The 26,304-nt window shown below is 40.5% G+C and overlaps 2 protein-coding genes across 11 annotated transcripts in view; one reads left to right on the forward strand and one right to left on the reverse strand.

The window, feature by feature from the left end:
• aass (aminoadipate-semialdehyde synthase) overlaps positions 1–20,211 on the forward strand; it is a 32,217-nt gene extending 12,006 nt beyond the window's left edge. For 4 of the 5 annotated variants that reach the window (XM_028004188.1, XM_028004180.1, XM_028004161.1 and 1 more), the window contains exons 9-24: positions 42–190; positions 317–439; positions 603–714; positions 841–900; positions 2,457–2,524; positions 9,559–9,680; positions 10,638–10,767; positions 10,939–11,049; positions 12,541–12,649; positions 12,762–12,902; positions 13,015–13,182; positions 14,227–14,322; positions 14,858–14,973; positions 16,918–17,006; positions 17,083–17,259; positions 18,831–18,949. In XM_028004188.1, the coding sequence (XP_027859989.1) occupies positions 42–190; positions 317–439; positions 603–714; positions 841–900; positions 2,457–2,524; positions 9,559–9,680; positions 10,638–10,767; positions 10,939–11,049; positions 12,541–12,649; positions 12,762–12,902; positions 13,015–13,182; positions 14,227–14,322; positions 14,858–14,973; positions 16,918–17,006; positions 17,083–17,259; positions 18,831–18,949 (1,890 nt within the window). Of the gene's footprint in view, positions 1–41; positions 191–316; positions 440–602; positions 715–840; positions 901–2,456; positions 2,525–9,558; positions 9,681–10,637; positions 10,768–10,938; positions 11,050–12,540; positions 12,650–12,761; positions 12,903–13,014; positions 13,183–14,226; positions 14,323–14,857; positions 14,974–16,917; positions 17,007–17,082; positions 17,260–18,830 lie in introns of all 5 variants that reach the window. The other variant, XM_028004172.1, reaches the window with a different exon arrangement.
• A 1,357-nt stretch (positions 20,212–21,568) lies between these two features.
• Positions 21,569–26,304, reverse strand: part of ptprz1a (protein tyrosine phosphatase receptor type Z1a) — an 84,355-nt gene continuing 79,619 nt past the window's right edge. For 5 of the 6 annotated variants that reach the window (XM_028004117.1, XM_028004124.1, XM_028004142.1 and 2 more), the window contains 4 exons: positions 25,501–25,656; positions 25,118–25,260; positions 24,889–25,024; positions 21,569–22,424 (listed from right to left, as the gene is read on the reverse strand). In XM_028004117.1, the coding sequence (XP_027859918.1) occupies positions 22,302–22,424; positions 24,889–25,024; positions 25,118–25,260; positions 25,501–25,656 (558 nt within the window). In that variant the 3' untranslated portion in view covers positions 21,569–22,301. Of the gene's footprint in view, positions 22,425–24,888; positions 25,025–25,117; positions 25,302–25,500; positions 25,657–26,304 lie in introns of those variants that run through there. The other variant, XR_003593764.1, reaches the window with a different exon arrangement.

A 26,304-nucleotide genomic window follows, 5' to 3' on the forward strand; every position in this document is an offset into this window, starting at 1 on the left:
GGTCAGCAGTGTCTCTCATCAGTCGTGTCTCTTTCTACCAGGTTGCTCCCTACACAACATGTCTGATTAATGGCATCTACTGGGACCCCCACACCCCAAGGCTTCTCAGACGCCTTGATGCCCAGAGGCTCATCAGACCCCTTAGATCCTTGAGTGCTCTCAACGAGGGGTCACCAGCGCTGCCTCACAAGTAAGAAACCTCCAAAAAGCAGCCATTGTGGTAACATGATATTTTCAGGCCGTAACTATAACTTTTACTATTGATATGATGAATAAAGCTGATGCTCTGAGTGTTGACTGTCTGCTTTCTGCCCAGACTACTGGCCATCTGTGACATATCTGCAGATACTGGCGGCTCCATAGAGTTCATGACTGAGTGCACCACCATTGATAAGCCTTTCTGCATATATGACGCAGACCAGCACATAGATCATGACAGGTACACTGCAGATAGCTCACTTTAGAAGCTCTTCATCACGAAGATCACTGTAGCTTTTGGCACTTTTATTAGCATCACCACTTTTCTTAGGCTAATTTCTAAGGAACATAGTTGTAGTCTGAACTGAGACTAATATTAGACCATGTTGTGTGTGTCTGTGCAGCGTGGAGGGAAATGGGATCCTCATGTGCTCAATCGACAACCTTCCTGCCCAGCTCCCGATTGAAGCCACTGAGTACTTTGGAGACCGACTCTTCCCTTACATCTGGGAGATGGTAAGCTGTGTGTTTTCCTTGTGGAGGCCTCTGTGAAAGCGCTGCAGCACGTCGCATTGGTAACCTCAGACTGATAGGGTTGGATTTCTAGAAAGTCATTTATTGATGATCAGTGTGTTATTCCAGCTGCTCTCAGATGCCACCAAGTCACTCAATGAAGAGGAGTTCAGCCCACAAGTCAGAGATGTAAGTGATGTCATTTGATTATCCAGATATTATTGATTTGTTTGGCAGAGTAAGGAGCATTGTTTAAAATTGTTTACACCAGACGTCATAGCAACCAGAGTAAAGTTTAAGTAAAGCCCAGTTCACACTACACGATTTTAGAATTGTCGGCCGATGGTCAGCCGGTTTTCAAAACATGAGAGACCACACACTAGCCGATTGAAAATCTTGCATATAATGTGTTCGATGGTAGAGTGTGAGGTTTCACTCTCAAACATTCCAATTCTAGATATAAAATCCCTTAAGATTCTGCAATACCACACCTGAATTTAGAGTAAACAAACATGGACAACGATGTTGAAGCGGTAACTGTAGTTTGGGAACTTATTTTAACCGAAAAAAGATGCAACAAAAAGTCAAAGCTTTAGATTAAGAACTGGAGTTAGCGCGATCAAGGGTTATATTTGTTACACTACAATATGGAGGTGAGTTGTACTTTTTCCTCCCTTTTAACAAACATTACACTGGTTTGTATTTCTTTTCCTGTTAAGTCGTTTAATTAACCATAACCATTTAATTATAAGTTTTTAAGTTTTTGCTGTGTTGATGTAGAATATGTGCATGTACTGGGCCTTGTTTCAGAAAGTTGAATAATTGAAAGATCAGAGCAGTGTGAGCTAGAAGAGTGTATGTCCTGCGTATTCGTTTTTAGAAAACCAGATGGCAGTTATCCTTATTTTTCCCCCAACTGATCGTAAGGGTAACGTCTACCAGCTCCATGCACTGAAATTCATGGTGAGTTAATTGCAAATTTTCTGGCATCACCTCCGCCGCTCCTGGTTTCCACGTGCACAATGTTTGTGCAGCGCAATGCGCTTGTCACAGTTTAATGAACTTCTGCACCTATTTTTTTTCTATATTTGCTCCTCTGTTTAGACTACAGATAGCTTACAATAGATAACATTTTCTGTATTTTCCTGTTGTGTTATTACTGCAGACTGAAATTAAATGCACCATTTCAACCAAATGTTAGAATGCGCTTCTAAACCAGATGTACTGTGTGCGAAAATCTTATAATTTTTCTGTGTTTTTTTTTTTTATTATAATTTTTTCTGATTGGCAATCTGTCGTATTCACCAGGCTGCGTTCTTCCTCCTAGTCGGGGACACCACATACGCTGTGATAGTCGGAGCTCTTTAAATCGGAGCGGTCCCGACGTTCTACCAGCTGGACCCAATCAGTCGTAACACACCACACACTACAGGATGATCGGTTACAATTATCTCAAACGACAATCTTAGAACGCAGAATTCTAAAATTGTCGTAAGCAAAATTGGGGCAAAAAATGGTGTCATGTGAACTGGGCTCACCACTTTTTTTCCCAAAGTGATTTAAAAATTAGGATGTAACAACCCCTTCAGAAAGCCTAAAAACTCTTCATCTGGACCGGTTTCTGATTATATCATAAAGGAATCTGGACCACTGAAAAGATATAATTTTCCATTGTTATGACAGACAACAATCAGGCCTTTTCTTGTAGTATATTAATGTGACCATCTAAACATGTTTGTCTGCAGGCCATCATCACCTCCAATGGAGCTCTCACCCCAAAGTTTGAGTACATTGAAAAAATGCGAGAGAAAAGGTATGTCCCCCTGCTGGTCGCTGAGTCACTGTTTTCTGTTATCAGCTCTGAAGGTTGCAGCCTTACTGCACATACCTCAGAGCCAATGTGCTTAGAGGCCAAGCTTATTGGCTGAATTCCCTCTTATGCTCCATCGAGGCCTTGTAATGACCCATTAATTTGATTCAGGTGTGTTGGAGAAGAGCTGTATCTAAACATTGCAGGACTGTAGAACATGAGGACTCTGCACCCCTGATTTAATCCAGTCATTTTTATGCATAATCTGACCTAAACAAGGAAAAGCGATCCAGTCCTTATTACCTGCATTCCTATATTAACAGTTGTTAATATCAGGGTTCCTTTCAATATGATGATGTACTGTTTCAGAATTAAATAGGTGTGAAAGCTGCAGTTTGTATCTTTTACAAAAATGTTTTAACATATTTGTTAAAGCTGTCACTATGTTGTAACAGTCTGTTATGAGACAGAGAATCTATGAAAAGATTGATCCCCACCTCCTCCTTGAGTTACTATTGCTGTCTTAAGAAATGGAACCACTACTAATCAGAAACAACCAATGAGAACCAGGAATAGGGCCTCAACGCTGTCAATCAACCTTTTGTACTTGCTGCTAAATTTGATAATGGCACAGAAATAATTTACCGTTCCAGGAAAACTGTTTATCTGCTGTCATCGGTGGCCATTCTAACTAGCCTTAGCATTTATTGTAGGCTCTGGTGTGGTGAACCAGCTGTAACGTAGCAGAGAGATTGTCTGTCTCATAACAAATATACTGCAGCTTGATGTGTCCAGATGTACTCTGGTTTAAAGCTGCAGTATTTGCCTTTTCTCCTGTGGAAAGGTGCGTTTCCACCACAGGAACTCCAGCTACAAGAGCCAGAACCAAACAGAAGCAGCTAGGGAGGTAGGAGTTCTGGATGACGCTGAGCTAAAAGTGGACCTTTATATTTAGAATGCAGCAGCAGAGTAGTAGTAGCAGCTGCAGCTGGGTCTTTATCTGTGGTTAGAGCTTTTCCAAACTGAATGTTTCCACTAAGTCTGAAGAGGTAGTTCATAGTTATTAAAAATGAATGAATGCTGTATTAGTCAGAGGTCTCTGTTCTTGGGCCAGACATGTTGAGGTCGACTGGTCAGGAAGTCGAGCAACCAGTTACACATGAGTGAACTGATGCCGAGGTCTGTGAGTTTGGTAAACTAAAATCTAAGAACAGCAGTCTGGCGTAAGTGTTCTTACTGTCCAGGTGAGAAAGGACAGAGTGCAGCGCTATAGAGACTGCGTCCTCTGTGCTCCTGTTCTGCCTGTATGCAAATTGGTGGGGGTCTAGTGTGGGGGAGAGACAGGATCTGAGGTGTGCTAGGACCAGCCGCTCCAAGCACTTGGTAATGATGGGGGTAAGGGCTACCGGGCGGTAGTCATTGAGTCTGGTTGGGTTGGGATTCTTGGGGATTGGGACGATGGAGGTAGACTTGAAGCAAGTCGGTACTACAGCGCGGGCCAGGGACAGGTTGAAGATGTCCGTCAGCACTCCTGCCAGCTTCCCAGAGCACGTTCTGCGGACACGTCCAGGTATGCCATCAGGACCCGCAGCCTTGTGGGATTTAATCCTGCTCAGAGCCGCTCCTACGTCAGTGGGGAGGAAAGTCTGTGGCTGTTGGCCTGAGGTGGTAGCTGCTTTGGTTGTGGTATTTCCTCTCTCAAAACGAGCATAGAAGTTGTTAAGTTCGTTGAGGAAGGAGACATCAGAAGAAGCGGGGGTGGTATTGGGGGGTCATGTAGTCTGTGAGAATCTGAAGGCCTTGCCACATACGTCGGGGGTTGGAGTTAGAAAAGTGATCCTCCACCTTCCTTTTGTAGTGGTGTTTGGCCTTCTTGATTCCCTTCTTCAGCTCAGCCCTGGCTGAACTGTAAGTCCGTGCATCCCCTGACCTGAAGGCGATGTTGCGGGCCTTCAGCAGGAGACGAACGTCTCGGTTCATCCAGGGTTTCTGGTTGGGGTACATGATAATGCGTTTGTAGGTGGTGACACGTTCTATGGTGGTGGAAATATGGTTCAGTACAGATGAGGCATACTGATCCAAGTCTGTATGGTGGAAAATAGTCAAATCTGTATTCCTGAACCGGTCCTGGAGCACAGCGTCTGAGCCCTATGGCCACACCTTTACTGTCCTCACGGTAGGTTTCACACGTTGGATGAGTGGTAAGTACCGAGGTGTGAGGAACAGGGAGAGATGGTCTGATTGTCCGATGTTGGGGAGGGGTGTCACATTGTAGGGTCCAGCCAGATTGGAGTCAGTGACGTGCGGTCAGGGGAGGCAGGTGAGGCAGTGCCTCACCAGCCATCATGGAAAGAAAGAAAATATATAATCATAAAGTAATTTAAATTGTTATATTCATCCGGTGGTTTGTACTAAAAAATATTTATTTTTCATGTAGCTTCACCAATTTCGATTTTTATTTGTTCAAAATCGCTGAATTTTCTTATTTTCCCATTCAAATGCTTGGAAGCGATGCCGGTGAGGCAGCAGCGAGCTCTGCCTCACCTTGGATTGCGCAACCCCTGGCTCTGCGCTGGCTGCTAAGCGGAGAGAGCATGTTGCTGTACGGCGTCAATAAAATGGTTTAAACAAATTTAATATGTGAACTTATTTCCAATAATTTAGCTTATGTATATAATGTACAGTGCTTTTTGTCACCAACTGTGTTTGTGTAACGTGTTTCGTGTAATGAGCGATTATAAACGGCAGAGAACAGGTTCGAGGTAAGGCAGGCAGTTCTCTTGCCTCATGGCAGGGGGCGCTCAAGATCCCAGACGTTCGTCTTGTTCACTCCTCAACTGCCGAGTAAGTGACAGCGAGCTAGGCTAAACGATTCGGGAAGCAAGTCAAGTGCAGCGATAGATTATAATAGAGATAGTGATTTTTTTCCTCTCGCTTATCCCGACTTTCGACATGGATGACTACATTACAACACTAAAAAAGTTTTCTCAAGTGGACTTTCAATCGAAGCAGGTAAGACAGTAATAACATTTATTTTGTTTTGTTTTTTAAGGAAATGTGTGTTTTGTGAGCTACAGTTTGTATGTGTAAGGATGCAGAAGTGAAACATAACCTGTAAACTGCTGTCAATCTATGCATCTATTTGCAAATCTGATTCTGATGACGTCAGTGCCTCACCAGCTATGAACCTCAGCGCACGTCACTGATTGGAGTAGACATGGTCCAGGGTCTTGTCTCCTCTGGTGTGGCAGGAGACATGTTGGTGAAATCTGGGAAGAACTGTCTTCAAGTTGGAGTGATTGAAATCACCCGCAACAATAAAAGCAACCTCGGGGTATTTGGTTTGGTGCTTGCTAATAGCAGCATAGAGTTCTTTCATGGCTAGCTTGGCATTAGCATCCGGGGGTTGTACACGGCAGTGAGGATGATCGAGGTGAATTCCCTTGAGAGGTAATAAGGTCTTTATTTGACCATTAAAAACTCCACATTCTGTGAGCAGTGACTCTCGGTAGTAGCAGAGTCTGTGCACCAAGCTGTGTTAATATAAATGCACAAACCTCCGCCTCTGGTCTTGCCGGAGTCATCTGCTGTCCTGTCGGCTCGGTGTGTGTGGCGTCCACTTAGCTGGATAGCATTGTCCAGGCAGCTGTTGTTTAGCCATGTTTCGGTGAAAAACATGACATTTGAGTCCATAATCCGTCGGTCACTCGTGATGGATAGTCGTAACTCATCCATTTTATTAGCCAGAGAACGGACATTGGCGAGGAAAATGCTGGGTAAAGGGAGCCGGTGTGGTGTTAGCTTTAGCCTAGCTCGCACCCCTCCACGCTTACCCCGGCTTTGTTTACGTTCTTGTCGCCGCCTGCGTAAACTTCCACCCGGCCGGGAGACGTGAGCAGCCTCCGGTGTTCTGGAGATCTCTGGGATGAGTCGGAGATCGGCGATCATAGAGTCAAAATTGTAGCTCCTAAGGTCCAGAAGCTCATGTCTGCTGTAGCGCAGCAACGCGACGCAATTCTGAAAAAAAAAGTCCAGTAAGGAATAGATAAGATAAGGAATAGAAAAGAACACACGTTGTTAAAGATAAAGTGGGGAATGACCAAGTTGGGTCTGGTCTGGTCAATGCAAAGCCCTTGAGAAACATACGGTGCGTTTTGATACTTCTTTGGGACAGGTTCTCTGATTTAGTGATTGAAAGTCTTTTCAGAGTAGAACTGCTATAAAATAATCACACATTTATGCCTTTTAGAACAGTGGCTGGTAGTCTAGCAGAGCTTTCTCTTTTTCTGTTTGGCTTTAAAATAATCTGAAGATCGACAAATTATGCAGAACCATGATTTTTATTTATTTACTTTTTAACCTGTGGATGTTGCAGCTGCACGACTTGTTTGGAGCAAGTGGCAAAATCATTTTAAAAAACTACTTTGATCAGTGACGTATTTTTGTTTCTCATTTTGTCAGTTAGTCTTCCATACAACCAGTTGTCTTAAAGATATCAGGCACTAAAAGGGACACCTCAGTGTGATCAGTGACACCAAGACGTGCCCCTCACTCATATTTAGGCCACCTCTAAGACTTGACCAGCTTTCTTCTTACTTGACCCCAAGTATGATTTTCTAGACAAGCTCTCCCTGCGAAATCTTAATCCTTTTGATTAAGTTCTGCTTCTCAAGATGCATAAACCTCCCAAGGGAACGTTTATCTTCTCTTATTCTAATTAAGCGGCCGAGTGCTTGACTGACCTCCAGTCAGTCATGCTGCTGTACATTCACGTGTGTGATGTCACTTCCAATTAGTCTGGAGGTAATGAGTCGTGTCTGACTCCTGGCAGGAAGAGAGGCTTGGACAATGCCATAAGTCACTCTGGGTGATTATCTTATAATGTTCATATTATTGTTGTCCTGATGTGGAGATAATCCAGAATTTTCAAATCAGCCTTTAAACAAATGCAGCAGTTTAGAGTGTGTAAAGTGTGGAAGCATATGGGTTTGCTTGTTGAATAAAGGTTATTACCATTTTCCTATTAAATATGTTTATGACTGTATTTTTAATATCCAAAACAGGTTTTTATCCTATTTCACGTTATCACAGTTTTCCCAATAACTGCACAATTGTGTAGTTGTTTGTGTTTCATTTCAACTTTAATTGTTGTGAGTTTGTCTTTACCCCATTCTCTCTGGTTTTGGCAGTTGGTCTGTTTTTCTGCAACAGAGTGACACACAGTAGCCACTCTCTGTTGAACAGATGGCTAGGGCCCTGCAGAGACCTTTGGGCTCAAAGTTAAGAAGGGGCACATTGAACAAGATTTTAAAACACCGTAGCACATAGCAACACATAGCAACAACCCATGTTAATCAAGGATATAATATTTAATAGGATCATACTGTATCATTGTCATCATGTGGGGACAATGCAAAGCAAGTGTAGTCTATGTTTTCCTTGATGTCAGCAAAAACAGCAACTTTGTACCTGACGGTGCTGGAGGGCTGTGCTGATCTGAGATCATAGTTTTTAAACAGACCATAGGAGAGAAGGTCGCTGGTTATAAAGTTATGAAATAAGCAAATTTGCTGCCATTTTATTAGATAAACCCTAATAATAGGTGACTGTTTAATTTCCTTAGCAATTTTTCTGCAGACTGCTTTAAAGATCAAACAAGCTCAGAGGGGTCAGCTCCTCTGTCTGCATCCTTTGTGAACAAAGGAACGTTAAAGCAGATCCTTCCTCCCAACAGGTGATAGACTCTAGAACCATCACTGCTCTTAACAGACTCTGAATGTTTACATTCCTGCTGGTATTAAAACACACATGCTGTTACACAGTTTCACTTGTAATTGTTGATTTTTATACACAAACATGGATGAACATCTAGTGCAGTTTTTCTTGAAATTACCTTTCTCTGTTGCTCACATTTCTATTTTGCTATTTTCTATTATTATGCTAATTTTATAACGGCACAGTTATATTTTTCTTATCTTGTATATTTATTTTTATATTCCCTACTTTGAGTCAAGGTCATTCTTTAGCTGAATTACCCATCTAAAGATAAGTGTATTTATGCTTAACTTGCTGCTGGTTCCCACTGTGGGATAAGAAAGAATCCTTCTGTTCTCTTTTAACTCATTTTGAAATCATTCTTGCTGCTTGTTTTTGGAGTGAGGGTAGAACATTCACTTTGGAATCTGAAATGTTGTTGGTTTCTGCTCAGAAAGGTCCATCCAGATGAATACATGTACTGAGAGTTTCCAGGATATCATACCTGGGAAAGTATGATCTGAATTACCCAGCTGTCTGTCTTGAAATCGAGTCTCAGAGCTAACGGGTCCTGAAGGAGAACCCCATACACACACCGTCACAGATTACTGTGCCATAAAACTGAGACCATTTCAAAGCCCTTTAAACATATAAAGATCCTATAGAATTAAGAATGAGATGTCACTGTATTGTTTATGTGAGTGAATACAGACGAGTGAATACTTTTTTCCATTTACTTTGTCAAAATATCTGATGGATAGAAATGTCACATTGTTGGTGGAAAATGTTGTAAATTGATGTCATGTCTCATTTTATGCATTGCCAAAACCTGACATTTTAGGAGGGTGTGTATACTTATGATCCTGCACAACCTCCAGTTTGTGAATTATTTAGATGTTTTTACAAGATGGAGAAGACATTGTACAACCAGAAATAGAAAGTTGATCTGTATTTTCTTATGCTTGTGCTCCAACTTATTTGCAATTTTTAACAGCTCTGTAAATGGATTTAACATTTAGCCTTTCAGTTTGGACTAAAACAGATGATATCTAAGAAACTGGGCTGTTAATCTGAAATTGCCATGATGATAATCAAATGCATTTAATAAATAAATTATAATAAATGAACAAATCACTAATACATTTGATAACACATTATTGTGTAGTTTGAAATAACAATGAATCAAAAATATGACAAGTGCACTTGTTAAAGAAACACACTGGAAGAACTTATTGTGTGTGTGTGGGGGGGGTGCGCGTGCGTGTGTATGTATGTGTGTTTAGGGAAAGGGCTCAGATCCTGAAGAAAACTGGTATGAAGAGAGTTCTGCTGCTTGGCTCGGGTTACGTCTCCGGGCCTGTGGTGGAGTATTTGACCCGGGATGAGAGGACCCAGGTTACTGTTGGTGAGTACTGGTGTCTTCTCACTGGAAGGCTGGATCTGGTCAGAACTGCTGATTTTCACTCACTCTGTTGACTGTTGCTCCAGTAACTGCCTGTAACGCATCTCCAACGTTTCTGCACTGTACTGCATATTACATTACATGAGAAGATTATAAGGAAGAGAAACAGAAACAAAAACCAAAAAAAAAACAAAACGTAATGTCAAATTATGTCTTCTATGGTCACCAAACATTTAGAAATAGATTTAAAACTTGACGACAACACAATCATAGCTAGCTGCTGTGGTGATAAAAGAAAATAAAAAGAAAGATGCATAGGAGGATAAACAAAGGAGGACAAAAGGAAGATATTCTTTAGTTAAGACCTTGTGAGACTTTCCACTTTATAGAATTCTGACCTCTCATCACAAGTTGGGTCAGCTCTTTAGGTAAACAGCTAAGCACAGGAGACCACATATCAATGAAATGTTTCTCATTACTCCTAAGAACTGCATTAATTCTTTCATGAGGGAGGACCCTGAATAATTATCTTTACCACTCTGTGGCAGTTGGTGGTTTATTCTTAATCCAGTTGATCAAAATGTATTTTCTAGCCAAAAGCAATAATTTGTCACAAAATTTGAAGTGTGATTTTGTTAGAGTGACTAATTTTGACGGGAGGCCAAGAAGAAACAATCATGGGTCACAGCTGATATTGACACAAAACACGTCACTCAGCTCTTTAGAAGTTGCACCCCAGAGTCTTTTGATCAGTTTACATTGCCAGAAATAATGGTAATAAGTTCCAACCTCTCTTCCACATTTATTGCATAAGGGAGAGGACTGGCAATCCATCTTATTCAGTGTAAAAGGTGTTAAATGTAGACGATATGAAAAATGGTAATCTGATATTACACAAAGGTAACCAGTCCAGTAAGTCAGCATGTTGAAGATGTTTTCTCTGCTCTCTTTTCCATTCAGCGTCTGTGCTTCTGAAACAGGCTGAGGAGCTGGCAGCCAGGTATCCCAACACCATCCCCATCATGCTGGATGCCAGCAGCCAGGAGGGACACCTGGACTCTCTGGTCACAGATCATGACCTGGTCATCAGGTATCAGCTGCTTTTCTATTCACTTTGCACCCTGTCATCAGTTTTCCTTCTTTTGTGGCTATATTCTTATATGTACAATTATTTTCAACTTGTGAATTATTCCCACACTGGCAGACTAAGGTAATAAACTCTGTAAAATTAATGCTTCTAAACTTTCCATCTGTTTCCCAGCATGCTGCCTTACTCTTTCCATCCCATCACTGCCAAACACTGCATAAGGAGGAAGGTGAACATGGTGACTGCCAGCTACCTGAGTCCTGCTATGACGGAGCTGCAGAGCAGGTGACCAACAAGAATCATGTTGAGATTTAAATCACTTTCCTAAGATTTCACCACCTTATTTTACAACTACTTAAAATAGAAAATAAATAACCTATTAATTAAGTTTTAGTGTCAGAAGTTTGCAGTTGCAGGTCTATTTATTGACCATAAATTTTCATAATGGCTGCTGTGTTGCTGCTATTAATCACGAAGACTAAAATCTCTGATAACCCAAAGATGTCTTTATCTCACTTGATTTAAAATGCTTTGGTTTTTACCAGTGGCAGCTGGCGAAGAACATCTTAGTGGGGCTCATGTGCCACTAGATGTCCCTTCCTAGTCTAACATAAGCATTCACATGAACTGTCAGAAAATTATTACAATTTTACTGTAATAAAACATTGTTCATACAGGAAAATATCATAAAGGGCAAAATTAGCTAAAAGTAAAAGGTCTCTTCAGCAACTTCCAAAAATATGAACAGCATTATTACTGTTTCTATATTTCAGCTGTTGTCACGAGCAACAGCTAACTCTGAATCAAACTACACACTGAAAAAAATCTGACTTATGTATGGTTGTCTACAAATTGAACTTGGAACAAACAGGTTCAATTCTGATGCATCTGTCAGTTAAGAATCAACTGACACCAGGCAACACAGACTTTCCTACCTAAAAGAACTAAAACACACAGATATTGGAGGAAATAGTCTTGGCTACAAACATAAAATTAACCCAGAAGGATTTATCCAGGTTCTACTGGAGCCACAACACCAAACAAATCCCTGAATTTATCTGACAATCTGTAAAGTTTTGCAAATGTTAGTGTTCAGAGATCTGAGTTAGCAATTAGAACTTCAGCACTGCATCCGAATGGCCATCTGACCCAGCAAACATCGTATCAAACATTAACATTACAACAGCAGCAGAAACTTAAAGAAGGCAATAAAAGCCCCATCAATATTGGCAATCAAAAAAGAAATCATAGCAACATTTATCCAGAACAGGATTTGTATTACGCTAACCAGAGCAACATAAGCATCATATAAACCACAGCAGCATTCACAACTATCAACAAATGACACCAACTGATGAACAGAAAAAGTAAATAAGAAAAATGGAGCATAGCAATATCTTAGCTAAACTGATAAACTCACTGAGGAACAGAAACTGTTGGAAAATCCTCTGTATTATCATTCAAGATGGAGATTTTGGTCCAAGCTTCCCCCTCTGAATGTTGACCTCGCCATCATCAACCTTCTTATCATAGTGACCCAAAACAGCTGCTGGTGTGAACTGACCTGAGAGCGTTTCTAGAGTGGGTAGAAACGAGAAGAAAAAGCTGCCGCTAAACCAACTGGTTGGCCTTGAAAACCAGTGTGCTGGAAAAACAAACATTTTAAATATTTTAGATATTGTTATTGTGTTAGTTTTAAAGTAAAAGACATATGTAATAGAAAGAAACCAGTTCAAAACCTACAGGTTTAAGAGTCTCCCTGTATGCGTGTGTGAGTGTGGAGGAAGCAGGCATCACCATTGTGAACGAGATTGGACTGGATCCAGGCATCGATCACATGCTGGCCAAGGAGTGTATCGACCAGGCCAAGGCTGATGGCTGCACTGTGAGTCAGCTCGCACACTGAGAGAGAGGGAAACATTCCACCTATATGGGCTATAGACTGTAGGCTACAGGCTACAGGCTCTAACAGCCTCATATGAATCACTGCTGTCTAGGTGGAGTCCTACAGCTCCTTCTGCGGTGGGCTTCCTGCTCCGGAGTGTTCAGACAATCCTCTTCGCTACAAGTTCAGCTGGAGTCCTTACGGTGTCCTCCTGAACACAATAAGCCCAGCTGTCTTTCTCAGAGATGGCGAGGTATGGAAGCCTCAGAGGGACATTAACAGCATTTAAGCTTTTCTCAGCAGAATCTGTTCTTGGCGCTGCAGTTTGTCTAAAGGAGAAGTCTGATGAGACTCGTGTGTTCAAGGTGGTGAGCATCCCTCCAGGTGGGACTCTGATGGATTCGGCCACAGCGATGGATTTCTTCCCAGGTTTCAGCCTGGAGGGATTTCCCAACCGCGACAGCACCAAGTACGCCGAGGCGTACGGCATCCAGACGGCACACACACTCATCAGGGGAACCCTGCGCTTCAAGGTACAGTGGCTACACTGGGGAAATTTCTCTGCCATAATTTGAGAACACGCAGATTATCAGTCTGAAGTTTTGATGTTGTTTTGATTCTTTCACGCATGTTTGAGAAATATGTTAATCACCATGGTAACCATCTGTCTGTGCAAGCCTAAATGCTTGCTCACACGGAGAGTTACTTTTTTCATGCAGCTCCTTGTTGGAGCTGCAGTCTCCAGTCGAGCAGCCCCCAACCATGATTCCCCCACTCAGCCCCTTCAGACCTGCAGCAGCAGCAATTGGCAAACACCGGGTGGAACTACGTTTCTGCTGAGCTAATCATATTAGCTACTTTTCAGTACAACACTGGTAAAAATGTTGTTGGCGACTGAACAGAGAAACATTGTTGTGATCATGTGCTGAAGGCGGAGTGTCAGAAAGCCCAGAAGCTTCTTAAAGAGACCGAGGACAATTTCAAGGTGTTAAAACCACAGTCAAATTTGTTAAGTTATGTTTGATTTATACAATGCTGAAAATGCTGTTGTATTTTCCATGCACTGTGTGCATGGAAAATACAAAATTCTGCATCTTTAAACATTTCCTTCTGTTAAATGAAACATGGTAGTGATGGGTTTCCTTAGGATGAGATTTTTTCATATGAAGCTTTAAGTTTAAAAATTAAGTTTTAAAATATCAGAAAATAAATCATGCCACATGCTGTTATGAGTTAGTACATAAGTTATTTCATTATGACACACTTTAAAAGCAACAAGCAACAACAGAAACACAACTGACTCTACATCTGTGGCTTTGATTGTTAACCATAACCAAAGACGACTGACGGTCCCAGAGCAGAATGTCAATCAGGATGATTTTGGTAAGTACTCCTTAGTTTCTTTCTTGGCATTTCCTGTCTGTGTTTAACAGGTGAATAATGTCCTATATTAGGCCTTATACTCATAAAATTCCTAAAAGCAGCCTGCAGGTTTGGTGCTGATGGAGATGGTCCTCTGGTTGTCTTTGCCTCCTGTCAGTGTTTGTCTTTCATCAAGTTCCTGTTGTGTTCCACAGGGCTTCTCCAAAGCCATGGGTGGCTTTGTTAAGCTGGGACTGATCAATACTGAGCCCAATCCTGTCCTCCAGCACCCTACGTCTACCATCTCCTGGGTATGAATTGCTGCAGCAAATGGTTCATAAGCAGTCCTCTGATCTGTGCTCCGTTTTAGTTTAATTAATGTTTTCTATCTCATCAAATGACAGAAGTCTACTGCTGCCAACACTTGTTTATCAGTATCAAGGCTGCAGTGAACAGAGGCTTCTCATACTCATGACTTAAAGGCAAATAGTGTTAGCTTTTATGCTTGTGAGAGTTCAATCTTTTCAGGATGTTTACCAGCCATCAAGTGGTTGATAGATTTTTCATCCTGCCACTAATCTGCCTGAAAACACTCCTGAATCTTTTCTTTTGAGATGAGATGAAAAATGAAAGAGGTAAAATAAATTAGCACACTTAGAAACGTAGGCATGGAGGCTGGGTAAAAAGAGTTAAGAGACCATTGATGAACTGAAGAGGAGCACAGAGACACACTCCACCACAGATAGAAAATGAAGTGTACTATAGGTTTAAAATTGTTCAGGTGCTGAAGAAAATAAATAAATAAAAAACATTTTACTGTTTGTTCATTTCCTTTCTTGTGTGCAGAAAGAACTCCTCTGTCATCAGATGGGCTTGCCCTCCTCCATGTCCCCAGAAGCTTTTGAGGGAGCAGTCTATAAGCAGGTTGGAGAGGATCAGTTCAGAATGGACACCTTGAGATGGTGCGACACCAACATAGCAGCTCCACACACACTCACTGACCAGAACAGGCCAGTCCAGTTGACCACCCAGAAAACATGACGTAACCTAGATGAGATAGAATGTTGCTTTACATGGAAACGAGTGAAGCTAATGCTCCATTCGGTTCAGAACTTCATCACTGGTGTGAATGTCATATATTTGGGCTTTTAATTAGGCCTTACAAGCTAAAGCACTACAAAAGCCTATTGAAATGTTTATCATTTTATGAGAAAATAAATGGACTGCTTGGAGACCTAAACGTATTTAAAATCATGAAACTTTTCACAAATTTACATATTTTAAGGTTTTCATGAAAGTAGCACCAAAACCTACTCAACAGCAGCCCCCAGCAACTTTTCAAACACACTTCACATTGACCTCACTTTATGATAAGGACAAGACCTATCCTCTACACCAAACAGGAAGTCAATAATTTAACATTTTAAGTTCTAATTTTAAATTAGAACTTAAAATTAGATTTAAGTTCTAATTTTTACCCCATTTTGGCTATTTATAGTCTGGGCTTTTGAACAAAATTCTAGAGACTTTAATCGATTGGTTTCAAACTTGGTCAGTTTGCTCATATGGGGGCTTAAAAACGTATCAAAACAGTGAGCTTTTGAAAATGTTGAACCTCAGAATATACAAAAACGTTTTTGGACCCATGGGCTAAACCCCACAGGGTGTCAACCATTTTGGATCAAAGCCACCATTTTGTCTGTCTTACAGACATTGTGTCTGCACGAAATCCTTCTACGGCTTTTGACATGCTGGCTTCAAATTTTTTTTAGCCCAGTCTTAAGGCATTGAAGATCGAAAGTTATCAAAAGCTTTTTGCTGCATCAAAGCATGTGGGTGTGGTCAAACCTCAAGATCTTACTATTTGCCATAAAACATCAAGGTTTGATGCATGAAACTCTTGGTGTGTCATAACAGATCATCAGTTTTAATATTCCCATGGTCAATTGGGGACATCACCTTAGCCCCGCCCCCTTTGAACATGAAGTTGGCTGTTTTGCTCCTGGATGTCTTTTTTTTACTTTTTGATTCATACAGATTTAAACCTGTCTGATGACAGAGCAACATCATTCTGAATTCTTGTCAGATTTTTGCCAAACTTATAGGACTTGACATGTGCACCCTCAGTTCATGCCACTAACGTGGCATGAACTGAGGGTGATTTGGAAGATTCACCAAATGTGTTACCTAGTGGACGCATGTGGGAATGGAGCGAGATCATTGATAATGCTGTAGAAAGTTCTAATGAATATTAATAAGAATTTTGTTACATTATTTTGACTTGATTATGGCTTATCTTCAGTTTATACAGATATGCATACAGTTATGAAAAACATTGGAATCACAATTATCAATACCTTGGTCAATATGAATTATTTAAAATTACTCACCGAGTTAAGACAATGCAATGTCTTACCTCAGATACATTCTTCATGCAATGTATCTGTTGCATTAAGAACAATGTTCTGGCATGAAAGTGACACAAGCCTCTGCTGAGCTGCGACTGATCTGGCTGGGAGCAGATGCTGCACATCAAGCTGCTCTTACTGTGGCTTCTCTGCTTAGCAACATGGGAGCACACTTTGAGGCCCCTGTTCTGACAAGGACACCTGAAGTGGTGTAGCTATACAACCTTCTCCAAGCCAAGGTCGCCTGCTGCCAGGGATGAAGAGATGAGGGCCATGCTTGCACTGAGATCAGGGGGGACAACTCAATGACCAACAGCTTAAATTCAATGAGTCCATTTATTTAATCCAACAGCAAAGAAGCTAGAAAAATCAACTGCACATCCTTGTACCTCAGTCCAAGGATGAGTGGCCCCAGCAGCAGTGCAGTAGATATTTACACTTTAGTGTAAAGTGAAAGTAAGATGAGGAGGAATCCAAGCTGTCTGTGTGTGGCTGCAGGCTGGGGATGCTGAGCGACGACGCTGTGCCTCATGCTGACACCATTCTGGCTGCACTCGCAAAGCACCTGGAAGCCAAGCTCTCTTTTGGTGAGTGGGGTGACCGCTGGTGCTGACCAGAGGAACACAGTCAGGCATGAAACTGATTCTTCTCTTCTGGATCCAGCTAAAGGTGAGCGGGACTTGATAATCATGAGGAACGACGTGGGAATTCGACATCCAACTGGAGAGCTGGAGATGCGACAGATCAGCCTGGTGGTCTATGGGGAACCAAACGGTTTCTCTGCCATGGCCAAGACTGTAGGATACCCAGCAGCCATTGCTGCCCGCATGGTTCTCGATGGTTAGTGATGCCTCTCTGTAAGTTATCACATTAGTAATTCAGATGCTCCAAACATAGATTTTCTAGCTATTAGGAATGATGAGGCTTCAAAAACAATAAGGTAATTGTAATGTATGAATCAAAATCTGACCAGATCCTCACTTTTTTCAGTTTTACCCTTTTTCCTTTAATGTACTGATTCTGTGACTCTTAGTCAATCTACCATTGTCTCTCCATTCTTCTCAGTTAAAAAGACTTATAAAAGTTCAATCAGGTCAGAACTCATTTCTGGCTGGTGCAGTCTAATTCAGTTCAGTCATTAATCCTTTATCCCAAAGGGAAATTATACATTTTGTTGTACCTGAAATCATCAAACTATCGTGAAAGAGTCATTGTAGATGCTGATGCTATGGCCAGGGAGGATTTCTAGTAGTAGTCAGTCTTGCAACAAATTTGAAGAGACCTCTGACTGCAGATTTTTGCTCTATGACAGACAGCAAAGACAATATTCACAGCAAAATGCCTTGATTGTAACAACCTGTGATTGGCTTGCTCTGCTAATCCTCATTTTCTTTTGCTGTTCCTCTTTAAATCGCTATCAGGCTGAATGTTAGAAAACCTGGCAGAGATGTTGGAGTAAGGATTATTATAGTATAATACTATTATAGTATATTAGTATAGTATAGTATAGTAATGATGAAGAGCTGGTTTTAACTTCCTCCTCTCTTCGATCCTGTTTTGTATCCATGAAGGTTCTGTTTCAACTCCTCTGAGATTTGTGATGTAGCTTAAGTACTGTTTGAGCTTTTGAGAAGCTAATTAGCTGCTCCCATACCTTGTTGCCATGGTTACACATCATAACAGCCTAAAATAAAAAAAGAAGAGCAAAATTCCTTCCAGCTGCACAGCATCCAGAAGCAGGGGGAATAATTCTTCAAACATGCAATGCCTCAGCACAATAAAGTTATACAAGTTATGCAGACTTAGATTATACAAAAGTCTGCAAAAATAACTGAAGCAACAGAGCTACTGCTAATGCTGCTACCATCAAAGAATGGCCTGCAAACACAATCTACCAATCAAAATAGCAGAGACATTACAATTTAAAAGTTGGGCATTAAATGATCATCGACTGATTCCAACATTTGAAATTTTTGTGTAAGTTGAATTAGCATAATGCAAGTTAATGTTAACCAACACATATGTTTACCAGCTTACAATAGCATATAAGATAGCATTTGCATTTTGATTGCTTAATCATATAAGCTAAGTAATGTAAACTAACATGGCAACATGAACAATTTACCTAATAAAATCCTAATTTAAGTTTAGAAGTTAACAAAAATTAAGTTAAATTAAGAATGAAGTGGCTTAAAGTTAACAAACAAGCTATTGTTAAGATTGTAGCTAAGTTCAAATTATAAACTAGTGCTACATCAGTAACTAATGTTACATCAGTAGTGACACTAAGCAAAACTGTCTGTGAAGGGAAAGAAAATGTTTTCATTAGCCAGAAACGACTGCTGCTGCTGCTGTTAGTTTCTCTAACACGACTGATACAACAGAACCAAACACTTTTTTTCTCTCTGTAGGGGAAATCAGTACAAAAGGTCTGCTGGTCCCAATGACCAGTGACATCTATGGGCCGGTGTTGGCTCGGCTGAAGGAGGAAGGACTGCACATCATATCCAAGAGCACCCTACAGGAGTAGAACATAGTCTGCAGACGTTAGAGAACCGGCAGAAGTCCAAAGAATTTCAAAAGTGGATAAAATCAGCTTTTGATCATTTTACACCAATTCCTTTAACACTATAACACCCAGCTGCCTGCTGGCCGTCTGATTGTTTTATTTTATTTTATTTTTTTTAAAGAAATGTTTTTGTTAGACCTACTTGCTTGTCAAATAAAATTTTAAGTGTTAATAAAAATGTGAAAGCAGCGGTAGGCAGAACAGATATTTGAGTCCAAAATCACCAAATTTGGACATCCGTAGAATAATTAGTTAAAATAGTTGAAAGGAAATTCATGCTCAAAATTTGCAGTCTCAGGTCAGAAATTCAGATTGCAGCTGATGTTCAATAATTCAAATGTTTTTTCCTAACTTCTCATGTGTATCAGTTGAAAATAATTAGGTCAGACAACATGAATGAAACCAGAAGAACAAAACCTCTTAGACATCAAAGTGCAGACCTGCTGTAGAGACCAGCTGAGAAAATGTCACAGCTTGCAATGAGATGAATCCTGCCGCTGAATGCTCAGTGTGTGGCTGAAACCTCACAGTCAGGTCTTCATGTTGTAAGAAATGTTCTCCAAACTGAAGTTGGACCTCATCCAGCCTGACTGGAGCTCCCAGCTGATGTGCACCAACAGTTCTGGAGCAGTTTCACATAGATGTCTGTCAAACTGCAAGCCTTGGAAATGTTTTCTTTCTTTCTCTTATGACTTTGTAGTACTTTAGCTTCATCAGCAAAATGATTCTGGATACAAATGTTTACACCTATTTGTATCATTTTAAGTAGAAATGTCTGACTGTTGCATTATTAGTAGAAATCATGTTGCACTGACCTGGTCAGTGTTTCATTCATCAATCACAGGTTCTAATTCTCTTCAAATAGAGAAAAGGAAGTTTTTTGAATATAGCAGATATATATATTTATAGATATAGATGACTCCATGTTATCTTAAAAGAAATGTTTGTAATGTGTAGATATCAGAAAGACTGAGAGGCTTTAGAATGTAATTCAGGAGACAATTCAGTTTTATTTCTGGAGAGATCAGTTCCATAAAACTCCAACATGAACTGCTTGTCAAAAGTTTTTTTTCTAAATGTTTGAGGTCACAATATCTGAAATACTTCTGTTGTGGGGATTTGTTTAGGTTTTTCCTTTTTGACAGAAATGAGATGGTTACATAATTAAACTCCTGTAAAGTAATGTGATGATTTCTTAAAAAAATAAAGAGCATTAAAGTAGATGACACAGTTTCAATATTTATCTAAATAATTTAGAATCATTTATCAGTTATTGTGGAAAATGCATATTTGCTTGTTTTATTTAATCCTTAAAAAAAAAATCAATCTTGGCATTTTTAGACCAACAAATCTGACCATAAGCATGATGGTAGATTTTTCAGAATCATATAAAAATTGGTCACTGTGTAGATTGATGTTCATTGATCAGGATCTGTTGTAGCCAGTAAATTGAACTGCTGCAGTGTCCTGTCAGCTCCTTGATCTCCAGCTGAGTTCTCACTCGGGAGAAAAAGAAAAAAGAAATTGCTGACTTGTGTTTTTACTTCTGCTTGATTTGGAGGCAGCCAAGCAAACTGGGCCACCAAGCAGAGGATAATTGAGGATGTAATTATTAAAGTCAAAAATGTAAATGAACTTGCAGATCTGGCAGCAGGTCAGAACAATTTCTGGGCTCTTGACCTATTTTCTGACCTGAAAAGACGCATTTCTTACAGAGTCTTAGCCTGGATTAACTCATAAGAAACGGTGCAGGGATAATGACAAAGAACTTCATAAATGGAATATGTATAATCCATATGTTGAACCAGACTCTGTTTTCAACAGAAATTCAAATTGGGATATCTTGCTGCTCCCCTCTTCCCTTCACAAAACAAGACAGGTTGAAACATGAAAAGTGGGGGTCAGAAAATATCTGAAGATGGATTTTTAAAGATTTCAAAGATTTGATAAGTGGCTCCTAATGGATCACTGATGGAAAGATGGTTCCGAACTTATAAAGAACTTTTGGTTTTTGTTTTAAAATAAATTTTACTGTAAAGAAACCAGTACACCTGTCTAAGCTGATCGTCTAGGAGATGATCAGCTAAACAAACTCATCTCACCTGTTGTGTCATCCCTTCGTTGACTTCCAGAGCAACAAAAAATTGATTTTAAAATCCTACTCTTGGCCTTTAAATGCCTTAATGGTCTTGCTCATCCTTACCTCTCCAACTTGCTCTAGCTGAATGTTTCACCAAGCCCGGCTGACCGGCTTCTGTTGGTTGTACCAAAACCTAGGCTGAAGCTCCAAGACCGGCCCTTTCCTGTTAATTTGTGGAACAAGTAGCCATTGAACATTAGATAAGAATCTTCTGTTACTGTTTTTAAGAACTTGTTTTCAGTGGTTTTTGACACGATGTGTTTGTAGTTTTCTGCTTTAGAATTTCTGGTTGAATGTTCCTTTGCTCTCCAATCCTCTGCATTTGGCTCCTACTTTTAGACATCATGACAGTAACATGAAGTGTGGAAACAGTGAAGCACTCGGAATACCTTCTGTTTGTGTTATAGATGTATACATTTATATACATATAAACACACACGCACACAAATAGTTTTAATAGAAACTATCTTCTTTCAGTAATTGCAGCTTGCAAGTTTACATAGGAACACTTTAAAGAACCAACAGGTTTTTTTTTGCTTGCAATTTTTTCACTTTATCCCTTTAGTCCCCAATGTAAGACTCTGGCAGTGTTTCACATCCAACTAAAGATCTACATAGGCAGTAATCACATGCAACACATTTAGTTTGTTACAAAACTGAGTATAAAATCATTAATCACCTTTAGCTAAACAGAATCAAAGCATTTATTTGCACTAAAAATATAGAATCTAGAAGTATAAATAGAAATTTGGTCCATCAAAGTGATTACCATATTATTTACATTCGATCGTTTTATTATTCCACATCCTTATCTTGTTTAGCACACCGTAGCTACTGTTGCAGTGGTATTCACAGAATAGACTCCAGTGGCAGAGCCATGGAAAACATTTGATGTGAAAAGGTGCAGCTTCCCTTTTTAGGCTCAGTGCCAATAAATACAGTGTTTAAAAAGAGTTTAGTACAAATTTTCAGGATGGTACATTAAAACCTTGGACAGTTAATGTATAAAATGTAATGAACTACAACAAAAGGAATACAAAAGGCACACAATATAAAAGCAGAAAGAGTCCAAATTCAGCAAAGCTGTTAAGAATCTGCCTGAATAAAGTCTGTCAAAAGTGATTCTATTGATGCTTGAAGAACATAAAGTACAACTTATCCTATCAGGACTTTTTACACAAGAGATTCAAGGCTGTCAGTGGTGGTTCCATTGTTGTCAGAGAATAGGAGGGTTTTCTCTGCTTCCTGTGTCCCGATGATGCTCAGCATGGCTTTGTACAGGAACTGGTAGTGCTCCTGCAAAAACACACTCCACTCAGTCTCTTGCTACTATTCCGCTTAACACACATGTAAGATAAACCCAGGTAGCATCAGCTCAGAGCTAAATTTGATCTTATTTGGTTCACAGTAACAGACTCAATCCGAGGTTTAGCCAGCTTTTCACATTTCATCTCATTTCAGATAAAAATGTTCCAGGATTTTAGTTTTGATTTCATGTGATAGTCCATCATAAAGCAGTTTTCTAGTTTTTCGAGCATTTACATTTATTTTAAACCTGATAAAACACATTCACTTTAAGAACAAGTCCCATCTTCATCTAGCTGCTGGCTAGGCCCTAGCAGTTGGCTTCTTTCAGTCCTCTCTCAAACCACCTGTCTTCCTGGTACAAAATATCCACAAAGCTGTCTTCAAACGAGTGACCCTTTATCTTGACATGTAAATGAACAGCTGATTCTTGACCGGATGAGTTTGCTCTGTTCTGGACCATCCGTCTGCTGTTCAGCGTCTCCAATGAAGAGCTGGGAGCATTCGTCCTGCATTGGACCGTGTCACTGTGGCACACTGCTGAGCCGTGATTGGCTGTTTTATTCTGGGATAATCCAGCTTCTGTCTGACAGTTTCAGAATTCATTTGCATTACTTAATATTTTTCACTATTTTTTGAGCTGAGATTCAAAAACATGGTAATATCAGTGAGGTGGCCTTTATTAGTTAGGCTGTTATACAGATAAACTGAAAGATTTTCATTAGTGAATCAGAATATCATCGAAATGTTTCTTTCTGGTGTTTATTTCTGTTAGTATTGATGATTCTGGATTACAGCAGCTGAAAATCAAACATGTCTTATAAAATTTCAGTAATATTACATCAGACCAATACAGGAATGGTCTGATGCCATGGGTCAGACTGCTTGACAGTTGTCAAGGAGAGTGACTGAAATTCTCTATAAAATAAGCTTCTTTCTTTGAAGAAAACCATATGGTATCAGTTAACATTTAATATTCCTGTTGGGTTAATAAGGCATTTCTCAATCAAATTGAACTAAATTGAGAAAGGCATTGCTGAAGAAGCCAGCTACTCAGAATGCTGTATCCAAGCTTCTAGACATGGAATGTTGAGTTCTGTGCGCAGCAGCGATAACTTCAGCCTTGAGACAATTGTGTAGCAAATTTTGACTTCTTCAACCGTCAGATGTCACTGAGCCAGGCTCTGGTTCTGGTTCTGGTTCAGGTTTTGGTTCTCTGGAGGTTTCTTCCTGTTAAAGGGGACTTTTTCTTTCCACTGTCGCTACATATTTGTCCAGGAGAAGTGAATTCTCTAAGTCAATAATTCAATGCAATCTGCTGGATTTCCTTAGATAGAAACTATTAAACTGACCTGAATGATAAATTGAACCTGATGCATTGCTTGATAACCAGGATCAGATGGGAGTGTTTGTACTTGACTTAGAATTTGTTTGTATGACTGGTTTGAATTTACTTTTTTGCTTTAGTTCTTTGGGAAAACATGTCCAGAACTTCTCATTATTTTGACATTATTGGACATCTGTTGGTGTTTTACAAATACACTGCATTGAAATGTAATTAAATTGAAAACAAATCTGTTTGGTTTAAACTTTGAAGGTGTTGACTGATGCTAGAGCATCAAGAGCCACCAAACACACCCTACTTGAGCTAGAATTGTCACATTCCTTTTCCGTAGAGACAGACAACTTGAACCAAAGACCACATCAGAAGCTTCTCACCAGGGCTAAGAAGGAAACTAGCTAGCTAGGTGCTCACTGGTCCATGGTTCCTTTCCAGTTAAAACATTTGAATTGCAGTTGGACATCAAGATCCTAGAGTCTGGAGGAAGAATGGCAAGGAACAGAATCCACTGATGTTCTGGGTGCCATGTCATGCACTGGTTCTGGTCCACTGGGTTTCTGAAGTCCACAGTCAATGCAACCATCTACCAGGAAATTCTAGAGCACTTAATGCTTCCTTCACCTGACCAGCTGTATGGAGCTGATGATTTTATTTTCCAGCAGGACTTGGTACCTGTCCACACTGCCAATACTGATAATGCCTGCTTCAATCGCCACGGTAACACCAACAAACTGACCTGACCTTAACCAATGCAGAATCTATGGGTCAGGAGGAAGTATAAACTAGTAGCAAACTCATCAGAACCACAGGCTGGTTTCCACTGTTCTGTTGCATGCAGTAATTCATGCAAAAGGAGCCCAAGACACTGTGCAGTACATGGACATACTTTTCATTAAGCACACATTCCTTTTTATTGGTCTGGTGTAATACTGTAATTTTCTGAGAGACAAAATTTGTGATTTTTATTGCTGTAAACAATAATCACCATCAAAATTCCAGCTAAATTGATTAAAATGTGTTTGTAAATGAGTTGAACTGCATTTATCCATAACTCAAATGTTGAACTGAAGAGTGTAACAAACAGATCTGTAATAAACTGGCTGTGAGACTCACGACATCACTGAAGACTCCTGGTCTCAAGAGGTTTGTCAGCCTGGCTGCTTGGAACACATCAGCCGAACCTTCAGCCTCCAGCTGCTGCTTTAGGGACGACAGAGCACAGAATGTTCCTGCCGTGACTCCGCCCACACTGCAGGAGAAAAACACCAGGACTCATCTCATGTAAAACCTTTTGGAAAAAGAAGACCCAAAAAGTATGCTAACGGGCTGGAGAGGGTCTTACTCATCATGGACCACGGTGGGATAGTCCCTGCTCGCCCTCTCTTCATTCACCAGGCTGATGAGCTCAAAGGTGTTACTGATGGGACTGTCAGGGTTCGGCCAGCAGGGGGCGAGGAAATGCTTCACCTCAAGAACAAAGTCATCCTGTCCAGATGAGAAGAGTTGACATGCCAACCAGATGCCTTCTGCACACAAAATCTTTCTGAGTTGTAAGAACAGCTTCAGTGATACTTTTGTGTTGTAAGATCAGTACAATAGTTTATTTATGTGTTCAAGTGAAATTAAGAAGCCACTAATGTTTTAGTGGCTTATATGACACATGTTTGCAACACGCACTATCTGCTATTATTAAGAATGTCATGGTGCAAAAGAAGCTAGGCTAACCTTTGCAGCAGACAGGGCGTATTCCCGGACCACCAGCATGTCCTCATTGGACAGACAGATGTGGGCCTCACTCTTTTGGGTCACAGTGAACATGTTGAAGCTGATGGATGGCTCATTGCTAGGAAGCAGGGCAGAGAGCTCCGCCTCCTCTGTAGTCTGTTGACAGAGAGACATGGGAAGGCTAACGCTAACTGATAGCTGAGCTTTGCTCCAGGAAGAATCCCAGAGCAGAGGAGGGGGGTGTGGCTCTCCTGGAGATGGGACCAATCATTAACAGTTCTTTGCATGAAAATGACCGTACATTATCAGATAACAAAAAGTAAGAGATCAATTATTGTCATGTACCCTCACAGCTAGGAACAGCTGTTCAGTTGTTGGCAATAAGTAGTGAACCAACCAAACAGGGACCCAGTAACACTGAGGTGAAGATTGGTTAAGTTCAAAGTGAGCATCAGAATGAGGACAAAGTGGGATCTAAGCCACTTTGACCCAGCAGGTTCTGGTTGTCAGTACTTGTTCATCTGAAAAAGAGAAAATATCACGGGAGTGGCAGCTGTGTGGAAAGAAATGTCCTCTTGAGGTCAGAGCTGGTTTAAGAAGATATAAAGACAACTGGAGCTGATTCCAACCAATGGATGCAGGACACTGTGAATGAACTCTTAATGTACAGAAAATGAAGCCTTGAAGCAGGTGGGCTGCAGCAGCAAAAGACCCCAGCAGGTGTCACTCTGACTAGCTGAGAACATGAAGCTGGACAATAACAGGCTGGAAATGTGCTGCCTGATCCAAGAAGTCTCAGACTCA

This window comes from Xiphophorus couchianus, chromosome 2 (assembly GCF_001444195.1).
Source record: "Xiphophorus couchianus chromosome 2, X_couchianus-1.0, whole genome shotgun sequence".
NCBI lineage: Eukaryota > Metazoa > Chordata > Actinopteri > Cyprinodontiformes > Poeciliidae > Xiphophorus > Xiphophorus couchianus.